This window comes from Cyphomyrmex costatus, unplaced genomic scaffold (assembly GCF_001594065.2).
Source record: "Cyphomyrmex costatus isolate MS0001 unplaced genomic scaffold, Ccosl1.0 scaffold567, whole genome shotgun sequence".
Lineage (NCBI taxonomy): Eukaryota > Metazoa > Arthropoda > Insecta > Hymenoptera > Formicidae > Cyphomyrmex > Cyphomyrmex costatus.
In genome coordinates, this window is record NW_017279855.1 from 346,966 (window position 1) to 361,965 (window position 15,000).

At 34.6% G+C, this 15,000-nt stretch overlaps 1 protein-coding gene across 1 annotated transcript in view; it reads left to right on the forward strand.

Moving 5' to 3' along the window:
* The first annotated feature begins 387 nt into the window (after positions 1 to 387).
* cyc (basic helix-loop-helix ARNT-like protein cyc) overlaps positions 388 to 15,000 on the forward strand; it is a 34,043-nt gene continuing 19,430 nt past the window's right edge. Inside the window, exons 1-2 of the mRNA XM_018546612.1 lie at positions 388 to 445; positions 10,752 to 11,325. Coding sequence (XP_018402114.1) covers positions 388 to 445; positions 10,752 to 11,325 — 632 coding nt within the window. The remainder of the gene's footprint in view (positions 446 to 10,751; positions 11,326 to 15,000) is intronic.

Here is a 15,000-nt window from a genome sequence, read left to right on the forward strand (position 1 = left end):
AAAGTTTATTCGCCCTGCTTATTTCGCGTCTTGATACACAAACGTCACAGAAGACAGGCGTCCAATTATAAAAATTTGCGCGACGGGCGAATCAATTAAGATTTAATAATTCGATGCTCTCTGACGATGGTTTGCTTACAGGCACTGGTACGTTTCAGCCAAATGAATGGACGCGTGGAAGGGCTCGATACGAATCTAAAGGTAAGTTACTATACATTGTCATTCCGTTGATTGTTTTTAACGACTCAATTTTCAAACAAATCCAAATAAAATACAGGTCATTATGATATCAAAATGACGTTAAAATTGAAAATGATTACTTTCAATCAGTTACAATTTACTTTCATTTTTGGTATTATTGACTTATTATTCTGCTTGAAAACCGACATGCTTTTGCTGATCGACAGCGCGATGAAGGATGATTGTCAAGGGAAAGATAATAAGAGTAAGATGACGGCGCTGCCGGCTGGATGTTACAGCGGCAAGATGACACAATAATTATAGTTGTTTCTGCGAAAGTATTATGTTACGGGAGGAGGGTCAGTGTCAGTTTACCAATCAATGTTAAAAAACGAATTCCAGAATTGCTGGTCAGTTCGGAATTCGAGGATATAACCGACATTCTCCGCGGCAATAATCAACGAGTAAATTGATACTCGATATACTCGAGAGGAGTGCGAAGACATGCCTGAGTCCGCGATCCCAGTTCTGTCTGACGCGTAAATGTTAATAACGTTACATCGATCAATTACGCCTATCCCCACGATTTCTTAATCGTAGCTTGATTAATGGTTGCGAAGTACATAATAAGATGATTCAGTTGCGATGGACATTATTGTAATTGTATTAATTTTATTCGAGATGTCAAGAGTTTAATGAATAAGTAATGAAGCAATTATATATCTAATAATAAACACGATTAGAAATTGTGCATTGAATGAAGGATTTTGCCGAAATATTTTAAACATTTAACTAGATATGCACTGCTGTTAAATTTATTATGTCAAATTATATACAATTTGTGTTATTTTTATGTTATAAATCATTTTCATGAATTGCCATTGCTCAACATATAATATTAATTTAACTTAAACAATGGAATTTAACTTAAAATAATTTAATTCAAGAAATTGTGTTAAATTTGATTAAAATTTAGTTTTTTATTTATATATATACTAATCGCTGTTTTCAAATGAATAGTGTTTATATTAATGTAGACGCTGTTTATTTTGATTTAATCAAATTGATTTAAACCACATGAAAGTTAAAAATAACAAATGTTATTGGATCAAGAGAGATTGGATTGCTGTTTCTCTTTTAATACTCAAGTTAATTGTCAAAATGTCAAAACTGTTCGCAGCATTGCTCATGTTTGCTACATTAATTCTGATTCTTAATAATCTAATACAATTAAGTATCAGCGCACCCCTGACGAAGTGAACGGTACGGTTCACGAAACGTTGGCATTAACAATGAAGAAAGACACGGCGATAACTCGCAAACCTTCTGGTATAATCTAATACAATATTTCCAAATCTGTATGCCATTTCTAGATATTTCAGCACAATCGTTCTTTCTGCGTGAGATTCGTCCCTTTTCCCTAAGAAAAATGAAAACATACTAGAAATATCGTAGTTATAATGTTTAAAAAACACAACTCAAAGTTTTATGTACAGCATGCACAACTCTGATACGAATATTGTACCTTCAGACGTATTTACGATCTATATCGGTGTTTCACCGAACGACGCATATGTCGAAAGTGCGTCATGCATATAGGTGAAAGAAGAATATCGCTTGTTTTATTTTCAGATTTTGTCAACAGAGCACCGTTAACGTGCGGCAAGCGTTTACAAAGGTCAAAGATCGTTATTGAAAACGCGAATAATTGGATAAACGCGCACAAGGGGAAGGAGTGCTATGAAATCACTGTAAATTAATCGACAGGGAGCCGGATCCCCAGTTATCGAAAAATCACGCTAATGAGTGGACGAGAGAGATTTAGCAGAGGGGAGCGGTAGGGAAGGATCGAAAGCGAGCTGTGGTCACTTCAAACGTCAATGCGGATCGTAAACCGGGCCTGTATCACACAAAAGCGTATTGACGATAATAATTAACGCTCCGTTACAAACGGCCTCGGATGTACAGATGCGCGCGCGGTCGAGGTAGGCTTAGCTCGTGTAATTAGCGCTAATTAATACAGTGCAATCGGCTCGGTCGCGGAATCTCGGCGACACGGATTTAAGGGGCGAAAAACGCGATTAAGTAGAACATTGGGGTCCGCAAACGTGCGTGTCTGCGTTTTTCATCGATCGCCAATTTGAGCCGGTGGTCTTTTCTACTTTCAAACGCAGCGTGGCTATCAAATCAGTTCGGTGATCATTCGATAGTTATCATAGTCTGAAGGTTTACGAATGAATAATCGCGTGTAGCTTTACAACTTGTTAGTTGCATTCAGCAGGAAAAGCAGCTTTGCAAATAAGGTTATTTAAATAATAATAAGAGGAAATAGAGCTACGAGCCTAAAATTTCGTTAAATTATAAAATCGTTGGTAAATAAATTATGTCATTACGTTAAAAATATAAAGTTTAATAAACACATAAAAATATATAAAGCTCGATATAAAGTTAAACATACGTAATCAAAGGTTATTTAATATGATTTTTATATTTAAATCTTGCAGTAAAAAATTAAGAACTAATTATATGGTATACAGAAAGAATGATTTTATTGAAGTTGATAAAAATTTAGTTACTTGATGATTCATCAAAATTATTTTCAAGTAGCTGCCTAGCTAAATTTTTTTAGATACTTTAGTAAAATCACATTCTTTCCTATTATATTTTCTGACATTAAATGCTCTTGATCGTGTGTGATGTAAATCGTTTTTTAGATTTGAAGAAAAAACATCGGATTAAATAATGACGATTGATAGAACTGCGATCATCGACGATGGCATAGTAGACAATTAATAGCTCACGGAATGAAATTGATATTAAAAATTTCTTACAGCCACCTTACAGTGACAGCTATTATTACTGCGATACTAAGCAAATTGCGCGCAAAGGTAAACCGGTTAGCCAAAGGCTAACAGTTCGAGTGTCTATATAAAGTAAGGAATTAACATGAAAATGCGTTATAAGGAATAATTGCGCGGGAAGAAATTCACTAGCCGTTCGTTTCGTGCCTTTTCCAGAATGTGTGATATTAAAATGTTAGCGCCATGTGATTACGTTATATATTAATAAAGTTATGTAAGGTGTATGAGGATAGAGCATTAATTAGTTGACTTTAAATGCGCGCATATATTGTTACGTATTAAATGATGAAACGTGCGTTAATTAATTCTACGATGACGCGAAGCGAACGATTCATCGATTAAAGTTAAATAACTCATACATTTTTAAATGTTTTCTATGCATAAAATTTACAATATATTACACTTGCATTTATTTTATTTGAAAGAGATTTTTCTTCGAGTCTTGTCTTCTTCTTGCTGAGACACTACAAAATCATAGAAATACAAGACAAACCTAAAACTGTTTAAAATGTTTTTTTTTAATGGAAAGCATATGCATTTATAAATTACGTGAAAGTCACGTGCAGCGGCTAATTGCTATCATCATATCCATGATTTCTCAATACAGGCATAAGATAGCAGGATTACACGATATAGTTTTCAGACTTGCATGCGCAAATTTGCAACGAGGTTGTAATGACATGTTTTTTCTATGACCGATTATTATTTTTTATTATTTAATTACTTTAACAAGTTTGATAATTCAATTTTTTATAAGTTGTGATTTATAATTTACGTTGACAATAATGGCATATCGTTGCTTTTAATAGAGCCTCGCAAGGCTTAATCGATCTTTTTCTTCTTGACGTCACGTTTTCATGAATCCGAGAATCTTGTTTACGTATTGTATAAATAATCGTATAAATCTTAAGTTTGTTAGCGACGATTTATTATAAGTTAGCTTCAGAAAACAAAAGCTGTGCGCAAAATTCAATCTGAGAGTGAAATATAAAACTTTAATTTCACGAATGGTGAGCAACCTTCGTTTTCATATATATATTTTATTATCGTATGAATTTACTTTGTTACATTGAAAAAAGTGCTTGTACTTGTATTTTTTTCTATAATTGCATGGTAAAATAATTATAGTTAACAGCTCTGTCTTTATAGTTATTACTACTATATTAGTAATCATTGTATTTATATAGTTCTATAGATATATATACAAAACACTATATAATCATTTTCAATGTCAACTGTATAATACTTGTTGCAATAAAATAAAATAGTAATATTAATCTATTATATAGAATCAATTGAATGCATTTTTTCTTAGTGTATAAATATAATTATTATTAACTAATTATAACAGTGATACAGTTATAAAAATAAAGCTTTTAATCATAATTATTTTACTATGAAATTAGTCACAAAAATATCAAATTATACTTTTTCCACACACAAACAATATATAAACATTCAATTAGATACTTTTTTATTTTACGATTTATTCAGCAATGAAGAAAGGAATCGTGATTAAAAGCATTCTCGCAACGCATCCTCCTTATCGCGATGGGGAGGGAAGGGGTGGTTCGGGTACACGACTTGACGTCGCGGAGGCGATTCCGCGGCGCAGGGCGGTTTTAGTCACTCCCACCTGTGACGGACCACGTGGTATCCACCGTAGCACCCCAGTGCACTCAACAGCATCGCTACCGACGACGAGTATACGTCCTCTCTACCACCGTCGTCGGCGGTGGTGCCTCCTCCACTACCACCACCGCCACTACCACCGCCACCGTCGCCAGCACCACCGTCATCATCACCCACCCGCGTTCTCAGTGTCAAGCGGACGACGCGTCTGTCGACGAGTGCGTTGTCTACCGCGCGAATTCGAGAGAGGAGAACGCGCCTTCTCCTGCGATCACAGCCTCGCTACCGATCGACATCGCGCGCCTCTTGAGAGATCACCGTATCCTCGTGATCTCTCCATGTCGACTAACGGGGGAAGCTAGGACCACGACAGTTTCTCCTTTTTTTCTTCCTTCGTCAGTTAGCAGTCCGCTTGGCATCACGTGTCGGCCACCGTCTCGCGGGAGCTCGCGACACGCGACTCGTGTAGACGGTGGTACTGAACGGCCGGCACGACCTCGTCGTCGCCGTCGAGGAGGCCCGACCCTCGAAGCACGAGGGCATTGCCCGCCAAGAGGGAAGGCGACAGGCCTTCTGGTCTCTTCGCGAGGATGTCGCCGCCTCCTCGTCGTCGGCGACGACGTGGATGTACGCGCTTCTCGGTAAGAGGCTTCTCGCGGTGACGCGCGAACGCTCGTGATGTGCGAGATATCGTCGTGATCCCCTTTTCATGGAGATGTCGGAAAAAATGATGTTCATCTGCGTGTGCTTTATTGTAGTATGTACGGAAAGAAGGGTCTGATAACTACCAAATGTTGAGTGAAATAATTCCAATTAATTGTTCGGTTAACATATTATTTACTAAATATTTAGACAAATAATATAATAAACAGTCAAGCAATGTGAAAAGGTGGCTCAATGATAAACAAACATAAATAGAAATGAGCCTACAGCCACAACGCAAGATGTCATTTGCAAAAGTCATATATTTTAATAAAAGAGAAAAGTAAACGTTTCGGTCAAGTTTTGACCATCCTCAGTACATAAAAATCAATTATATAAAGAATGTACAATATAAAACAATGATAATCGCTGGATGTTAACAATAAAAACGTCAAGATTTACAGTGTAGATATACGTCAGAAAATACGAACAGTAAAAACGCAAAAATTTGAAGTGCATGTGTTTAAGTCCAAAAATAATATTGTTTTTCACGCGTATTCTTATTGTACAATTATAGATTAGTTGTGTTCTTTCAAATTGTTTGGAAATTGGAAATTCTTATGTTTGCTCAACGTACGGTAATTTATATTCCGTACTTTAGATGAGATCAATTACAGAATTCCAATTAACAAATCGAGTACTGCCGGTATTAGGAATCGATGTAGAAAAATATTAATAATAAGAATACGTTAAATTTTTGAAAGATGAAATAAAATAATTACCCCGAAAAATGGACTTCGATGACTCGGGATAAGAGACTTGTAGTGTCTTTCAATTTTTGAACATGGCCGGAGACACTACCGCGTTTCCTGATATAATACATAGTTATACAATATAATCGAACGTTTGATTGGAATTATTTCACTCAATATTTGATAGCTATTACCAGATTCTTTTTTCAATATACAGGTATTTAGGATTATTCGTGAGATTCGTCTCCATGATTTTTGCAAAAGCAGAAATCAATCTAATATAGAATATCGTCGCGCGATTTATAATTATTCTATACATTTGTCTCATTAAATTACACATGAGATTTATGTCTATTTCTATTAATGTAGACTGACTTTAATATTGGTTTATTTCTTTTTAATTTTTAGGATTATATATAGAAAGACAAAAAATAAGTTAAGCTAAGATTAAAGTTAATCTACATTGATATAAATGGACATTAATCGAACACAACATCTTCTTCATCAACATCTTTTTAGACAGTACTTGTATTGCTCTTCGTATTTTTAAATCACTCTCAATAGGTAATTCAATAAGCTATAATTTGTCTACAAAAGTAATAAATTACAAACTGTGATCAATAGTGATTTTTAAACAGAGTCGGTTGAAGTGTTCTCTCATTGATTTCTTTTAATTAAAAAAGTGTTTTCTTATTGGTTTCATTCAATTAAAGAACTTGTATCAGTGCATATCTATTGTGCTGTTGTCATCCATCACATATGTTTTCCATCAATGCATTATTTTAATAACGATATTACTGGGATATTCTCGTCACCTCAGGTACTGTTTTTTTTTTCCATTGTCACATTGAAGTAAAATTCGTATTCGTACTAGTTTTATCGTGTCTATTCCTTTATTCGGATTATAAAGGATATCTTCCAATAAAGCTCTATCTTCTCAGTTTCTGATCTTCACTTAATAATCAGTACAATGAATTCCTTACCTATTCAAATAACTCATTGATTTAACGATATTATTTTACTGACGGTGAGATATTAAACTTTCCAAAAATCGCAACAGGTGCCATCATCATGTCCATCATGTATCGATCATTATGCTAGTGAGACATCATTATTGCTATTCCATTGATAAAGGCTTGGAGCATCGTTATCGAAGGTCGCGCGCGCGCGACATTGTTGCAGCTCCTGGTAATGTCATTGTCACTATTATCTCAATCGTCAGCGTCACGCGATTACATTCTGAGTAATTTTTTACGCGTCATCGAATGCACCGAGGTCTCCTCCAAAGAGTATTCGTTGTTTACACGGCGATAAAATGTACATAGATCTTTATCGTACACAAAAAGAATAATTTTACGGAAGTATATCTAAAACTTTAGTTATCCAACCAAATCACAAAGTCATCATGACATCAAAATGACTACAAAATAATTGTTAAAAGTCAGTAACGATTCATTTTAACGCCATTTTGACTTATTGTGACTTGTTGTTCTATATACTTGAATAGATATAGAATTGAAAATAATTTTGTTGGATTATATCAAAATAATTATATAAGAAACTCAAGGATAACGCTGAAAAAAGTTCTAACAATCAACAAACTTGACTGTCTTACCAAATTATTTCGGTATAATCCAATAAAATTATTTTCAAATTTGTATCTAGTTAAATTTTTGGATACTTTAACGAAATTCTTTCCGTCTACTTTTATGTAATACTATCACTTAGATCCGTTTTCACAATATATTTCACAATATATGATTAAAGATTAAAGGTTAACAGGAAATTCATGAATGAATTTCATTGATAAATCTCTTTTTAACCTTTAGATTAAACGAAATTCCATTAACTACCGTAAGTGCAATGTACATTTTGCTCGTTGACAGAATAAAAAATTTCAACTTATACTGACACTTTCATAAAACGGAAAAATTATTTTAATTATAGAAAAGGTATATTCATAAGAGTTCACTTGTCTGCGAAAATTATTATTAAATCGTAATAGGAATTGCTAGATGCAATACATTGCATGTTTATCGAAGCTTGATGAAGAAGTCACATGTATGTTTATCCATAATTATATTTAAAATAAATATGCGCGGTTATTATGATTTTATTACCATAATTTTGCCGGTATTCATAAAAGCAACATGGGAAAGTTGCGTGAAAGGATTCGTATTTAGTAATACCGCGCGGAATACCGCGGAGATACTGTCTGAACAGAGATATGAACGTTTGAAATATTACCCCATAGAAAAGCATCTTTTTCTACGGATAGCTCATGCATTCGGCCCTCCGGAATTTGGTTCTGAAATTCAAACCTCCAAGACGAGGCCTTCTCCGGAGAACGTTCTTTCTGTTTACAAGTGCTGTCGTCGCTGTCTATATCGCGAACGTGCGTTAATACATCGTAAAGCAAAATGTCATAAAAATGCGGAATTGCCTGGCAGGCAGCGGCACGAGGTAGCAATTAATGCGCGTTGAAGGCGGATGATTCGCTATGGGTTTGTGTTTGATTGATTGCTGATTTCGTCGTCCGCCCGTATATTCTTGCCGATCTAGAGCCAATCTTGCGCAAACATCCTTTGTGAGCCTTCTACAATGTTAGATGAGCGATCAGTATAGACTGACACACAGTACGTGCAAAATTTCTTCAACGGAGAAGATATACACGGAAAGAACGATTTTGCTGGAGTATTAAAAAATTTACCCAGATACAGCGCTGAAAAAAGTATATTGGACCATCAAAAGAGTTATGTAAGCAATTTAAACGTGATGGACAATGTGAGCGAAAAGAACAGTTTTACCAGAATATATCTAAAAATTTAGTTAGGTACAGATTGAAAAATTAATTTGTTGGGCTATTAAAATAATTATGTAGAACGCTCAAATATGATGAGGAATGTTGTAAAATATCTTGACATTTTAGCAACTTCTTGAACATCTTACGTAATTATTTTGATACAAAATTATTTTCAGATCTGTATTTAGCTAAATTTTTTATTTTAGGCCCCTCTCTTTGGGCCTAATAAAAAATTAATCTTTTTACTAATATTTTGTTTAAGAACCTCTTTTGTATTGGATGATTTCGTCTGTTAATGTAAGATCTTTTTCTCTGAAATTTTTTTATTTTTAAAGCTTTTTAATCGTCATATTGACCCAAACTTATAGTAAAATTGAAGGACTAGCAGGATTAGCTATTTCAACAAAACCATTTTTTCCATATATGTAGCAGTGCCGGAGGAGAATCAAACTCTTACATTTTGTTTGCCGATTTAATTTAGGCTTTTGATATGATGTGAAAAATTCGCGATAAGGATCGCTAACTGCTCTTCCTCATTCTAGGAGAGGGTATATGCCTTTCTCCCACTTTCTTCTCGGTATATTGCGTAATTATTAGTATACTGTATGTGTATCAGCAGTAGTTAGCGCGCATTCCTGAGTCGCGCGATGTTCGATGATACGTGTTCAATCACACTCACAATCACGTCGTAATATTGGCATGCTGTCATCACTCAAGGTCGGAGATTGCGTTATGCACGTGCGACAAATTTGTTCCGTCTACTTATCTATTGTGCGACGTTACGACACGGCACGTTGCACTTTGCGAGTTCACGGAATTGAATTATGAAATTGATCATCATTACGTGATATTAGTAAGAGAAAGAAAATCACAATCCGATTGATCGGTATTTATACATATATTTATCTCAACGCCTTTTGCGATTACGATTGTTCGTATGCGATGCCCTCCGTCTTTGACGAGGGAACTGCATACGAAAGAACGATTTTGCCGAAGTATCTAAAAATTTAACTATAGAAATACATCTGAAAATAATTTTGTTGAAGTATTTAAATAATTATGTAGAATGCTCAAGCTGATTGCTATTATAGAATATCAAATTTTTTTGTAGCATTGCTCATCTTGCCTAAGTTTTTCCTACATAATTATTTGGATGGTTTAAAATTATTTTGAGATCAGTATGTACTGAAATTTTTAAATAATATGTTAGCAAAATCGTTTTTTCCCGATGTTCTTTCCCAGTCATAGCCGATAAAACGAGAGACTGCCGGTTTGAAAAATCGTACTTCACGTGGGTTCACACAAGTAGATAATTATGTCTTGGCTTCCGGATAATTGCCCGTCAATAGTGCCTTATTTTACATTACGCAAAGTCATCACAAATTATCACACACCCAGCTGTCAACATATTCGTACACGCAAAACGTCCCGCAATTCTACAAGACTTACGACATAATTAAGTTATTATGATACCAAAATGGCGTTAAATTGACAACAAAATGATTACTAAAAATCACTTTTCGATCAATTACGATTTATTTTTGCGTTATTTTGATGACGTAATTTAATATTTGACGTTACTTATAAAGACGTCACTTTGATGGCATTTGATGTTATCGTAACTTGTTGTTCTGTTTGGAGCGCGCCGAAGATTTGTTTTGCAAGAATATTGCGCCGAGAAATCGTTTATTAATAAATTCTCTCTTGCTGAAAATTTATTTCGATCACGAAGCTCATTTCTCAATTCGAAACTGGTTCCGAAACTTATAGCTTTATCGTCGCGTGACAATAATAAGGGAAGCTTTCGCACATCACGAGCGTTCTCGCGTGCGTCCTAATGATGGGAATCCTCCAGTGGTGAATCGCTCTGTCGTTCTCCAGACGAGGGTGGTCTACTGCCGGACACCAGCAGCAACGGCGTCATCGAGAATGATGGCGCGGTGGTTGCCGCAGGCGATGGCGCCTGCGTGAATGATCGCATGCTGCACTATCATCAACATCAGCATCAGCAGCATCCCCATCAACAGCAGCAGCAGCCACAACGTCATCATCATCAACTGCAGCAACAACAGCAGCATCCGTCGGCGGAGTCCGAACTGGACGATCTTCTGCGATTCCGCGGTACCGGGACCACGACCGGACAAAGACAGGAGGAGATGGTGGCGCAGGAAATGGCACAGGGCTACACCCAGCTCCTGCATTCGGCGGCGGCGGTGCCGGTCCAGGAGACGCAGGAATACATCTCGCTGGAGGAGCTACAGCCGCGCATTCACCATCAAGAGCATCACCGCACAGTGCACGACACCTGCACGCAACTGGCCACATCCGCCTCGCAACTGTATCATCAGCATCATCAGCATCAACAGCAGCAGCAAAGCGGTGGACAGCAGCAACAGCAACAACAACAACAGCAACAACATCAACGAGATTATTATAATCTCTCGTCCGTGCAGGAGTAAGTTTCGTTGTCCCACTAGTTGTGCTCGTCGTCACAAAATGATAAGATAAGTAGAGGATTTTAATTAATTAATATCGATGTACTCTCTGCAAACATTTTAAAGATAAAATGAAGAGATAAAATGAGAACTAAATAAAAAAAAGCGAGTAAAAGATGAATTAAAAATGCAAAAATTATTTAAATTAATTGAATTAAAAATTAAGTTTTCCAGTAAAAGGGAAACACTTTTAACTTATTATAACAGAACATTGTTGACTAATCAAATAATATTACAAGAAAAATACTTCCAAATGATTTTTTATATACTTTTTAACTTGTTTAGATTTTTCAAAATTTAATATTTTGTAAATATGCTATCATTAATTTTGAGAGATTGTTTTACTTCTTATAATACTTATCTGAAAATAGGTCGATATAAACAAATACATATGTAGTTCTTAGATTTTTGTACTGCACAACGTATTTCAATGAAGATCGAATCAGTTTCTCACTGCGTGACAAATTTCTTGTATGGTAAGTCATTTTCAGCCGTAAATATAATATTAATACTGCATAAAAAAACAAGTAATAGGAAAAATAATAGACAAAATTATAAATTAAAACGTAGAAATAAACATTGAATAAATATTGTAAGTAAGAAGAACAACTAGACATTATATTAGGCACATTACAAATTCACATTAATAATATTAAGTCTGGTAGATAAAAAAAGAAGATATTCTCCTCAAGATGAATCATTCCAAAAGAAGTGATATTCAGACTTTTGTTTCTACGGTTTAATTTATGATTTCGTTTATTACTTTTTTTATTATTTATTTTTATGTAGTGATTAGTATTATATGGTATTTACGGATAAGGATGACTTATTAATTGAGAAACGTTGCTTCATGCGAATGTCACTGCGATATTGGATTAATAAATGTGCGCACACGCGTTTGGATAATCGAATTATATTATTATTTAACCTTAAAAACGAAACTACGTCGCTACGTTGTTTTACATGATACAACGTTATTTATATCGCATTGTGTGCAACAACAATCGATAAGTCTCTCGACATAATCTGCTGGAATCGGCTTTGGAATTATGACCGGTGTTGTCAACATAAACTGGTTATCCATGTATTTGAATGATATCTGGACCCCCGTTACTCGGGCAAATTAATTAGTAAAAAGAGAAAAACGCTTACATTCACGTAATTCTTAATAGACTAAATGGCGTGTCGCGTAATCGAATTCTTTTCGATGAAATTTGTTTTTTATATACAAATCTACAACGTATATGTAAGACAAGAGGCAAAACGGAGGTCAGTGTCATTCATCGCTAGATCAGCATTCACGCTCTGACGAATCTAAATAGCGTACGTCCATAACAATCCATTAACGGCAATGCGAATGAAACATACCGATGTCGTTTACACGAGATGTTTATTTCTACCAATGTGGATTAACTTTAATCTTGCTTTAATCTTTCTAATGAAAAGAACAGTTTTGCTGGAGTACCTAAAAATTCAGTCAAATACGAATCTGAAAGTATTTTTATTCAGCTATAAAAATAATGTAGAAACATGATGAGCAGTGTTGCAATAAATTTTCTAACAATCATCTTGAATGCTTTATAATTACTTTGATGATTCAACAAAATTATTTTCAGATCTGTATTTGGTTAAATTGTTTAGATACTTCAGCAAAACCGTCCCTTTCTTGCGGTTTAATTTGCTTTTTTATCTTGTACTAATTTTTAGAACTATACAATACAAGAACATAAAAAATTAATTAAATCGTGAGTAATGTATATTAATAGAAAGGGATCATAATAAGTAATCGATTGATAATCTCTTCTTTTTCTTTTCATATTGCTCTCGATATTCATTTCGATATTTCGATGTTTATATAGTTAGTATAACTAACGGGAATCAATAGAGGGCTTCGCGCTTTCTATTCTATCTCCCTTTTTTTCACCATTTTCCGTTCTCGCATTCCGCTCAATATTTTATACGAGTCGTGAGATGCATTGCGTAATGCATCTCTTTTATCATTGTCTCGCGGTACCGCAACGAATACGATTTTCATGCACTATGTTGACTACTCGCTCAGACGCACTCTCGCTCTCTCTTTCGCGTCCACGCCTTTAAAATTAATTTTTTAACGGATTCAAACGTTATGTGCAACTCGTGATTTATCTCAGCTAACTAATAACTATATCACAGGTAATCTGAAATTTGCCTCAAAAATTTATCTAATGAAAAGTAGATCGAGATGAAATAGGTAAAAAGAGATTTGTTTTGTTGCACTTGACTGCGCTTATAGAATTTTCTTTCTCTCTTTTGCCAAACACATACATGGAAAACATGGTTTTGTTAAAGTATTTACAAATTTAATTAGACACAGATCTGAAAATAATTTTATTAGACAATAAAAATAATTAGACGCTCAAACTTTACTAAAATGTCAAAACTTTTTGCAGCATTACTCATGTCTGAAATTCCTATGTAATTTATTTTGATGGTTCAACGACATTATTTTCATATCAATAGCTAAATTTTTTTAGATATTTTAACAAAATCAGTTTATTCGTCTACTTATTTTATTTTAAGCTTAAACAATATACTACTCTGAATTCTTTGAAGTGGAATCTCACTTTAAAATGTAAAAATTGAACTAATTTAGAAAAAAAATAGCTCAATGTTTAATTTTGGAGATTTCACTCTTCATAGTGACAATTTACTCTAAAAATTTTAGAGAGGAATTTAATTATAAAAACCACATTTAAAAACTTCGTCTCGTAAATAAGTCGCACGGTTGCGCTTTATATTTTAGACTTTAGAGAACTGAATTGAAGCACGCCGAGAGAATTAACTCGAATTCGTGGTTGCAGTCACTTGAGTATTAGATATGTCAGTTACAAGCGAGCTTCCACCTGTCGCATCATACGCGACATGACATCGCCGCCAGCGTCGTTGTATCTATATCTACGAATAAATAGAATTATACTAATCGTCCGCATTACATCATACTACACGGAACTGTCTGCCATTGTGGATGACGAAATAGTCAGCAGACCTTGACCTCCGTTTTGAAAACAAAAAACAAATACGTAATCACACATCTATCACAATTTGTTAATAATGTGTGTTAACCTGATATCAATTCGTTTTTATTTATTTATTTTAATTATATTTAAAAATTAAAACTCTAAAGAATCCTGGAAAAATTTTAAAGGTAATAAATATCAAAATACTTTTTTATTTTTATTTTTATTATTTTAATGTTATAGAAACGAAGGATAATCCTCAACTCTTTCTAGGATATTAATTGAAAATAACTTAAATTATGCTTGTTTGTTCAAAACATTATGCGATTAACTGCTCATACATTGGAGTCGCTGTATTCTTATATGCGCAAATGCGATTGACAACGCTGATAACGTGATCGAGATTTAATTGATTAGCAAAAAACTTTATATGCGTCCAAACAGGTAAGACAAATCGAGAGATTGGATCGATATCGCTCGATAGGAACTTATAGATCATAAGGTCGGTGACGATAGTTCAATACTCCCGGACGTGATGTTGGTGTAACTATACATTATTGCACGCCCCGCATATGATTAGCGTACTTATATACAAAAATGTTATACACTCTCATGCGATTACAACTTTCCCTATTCCTT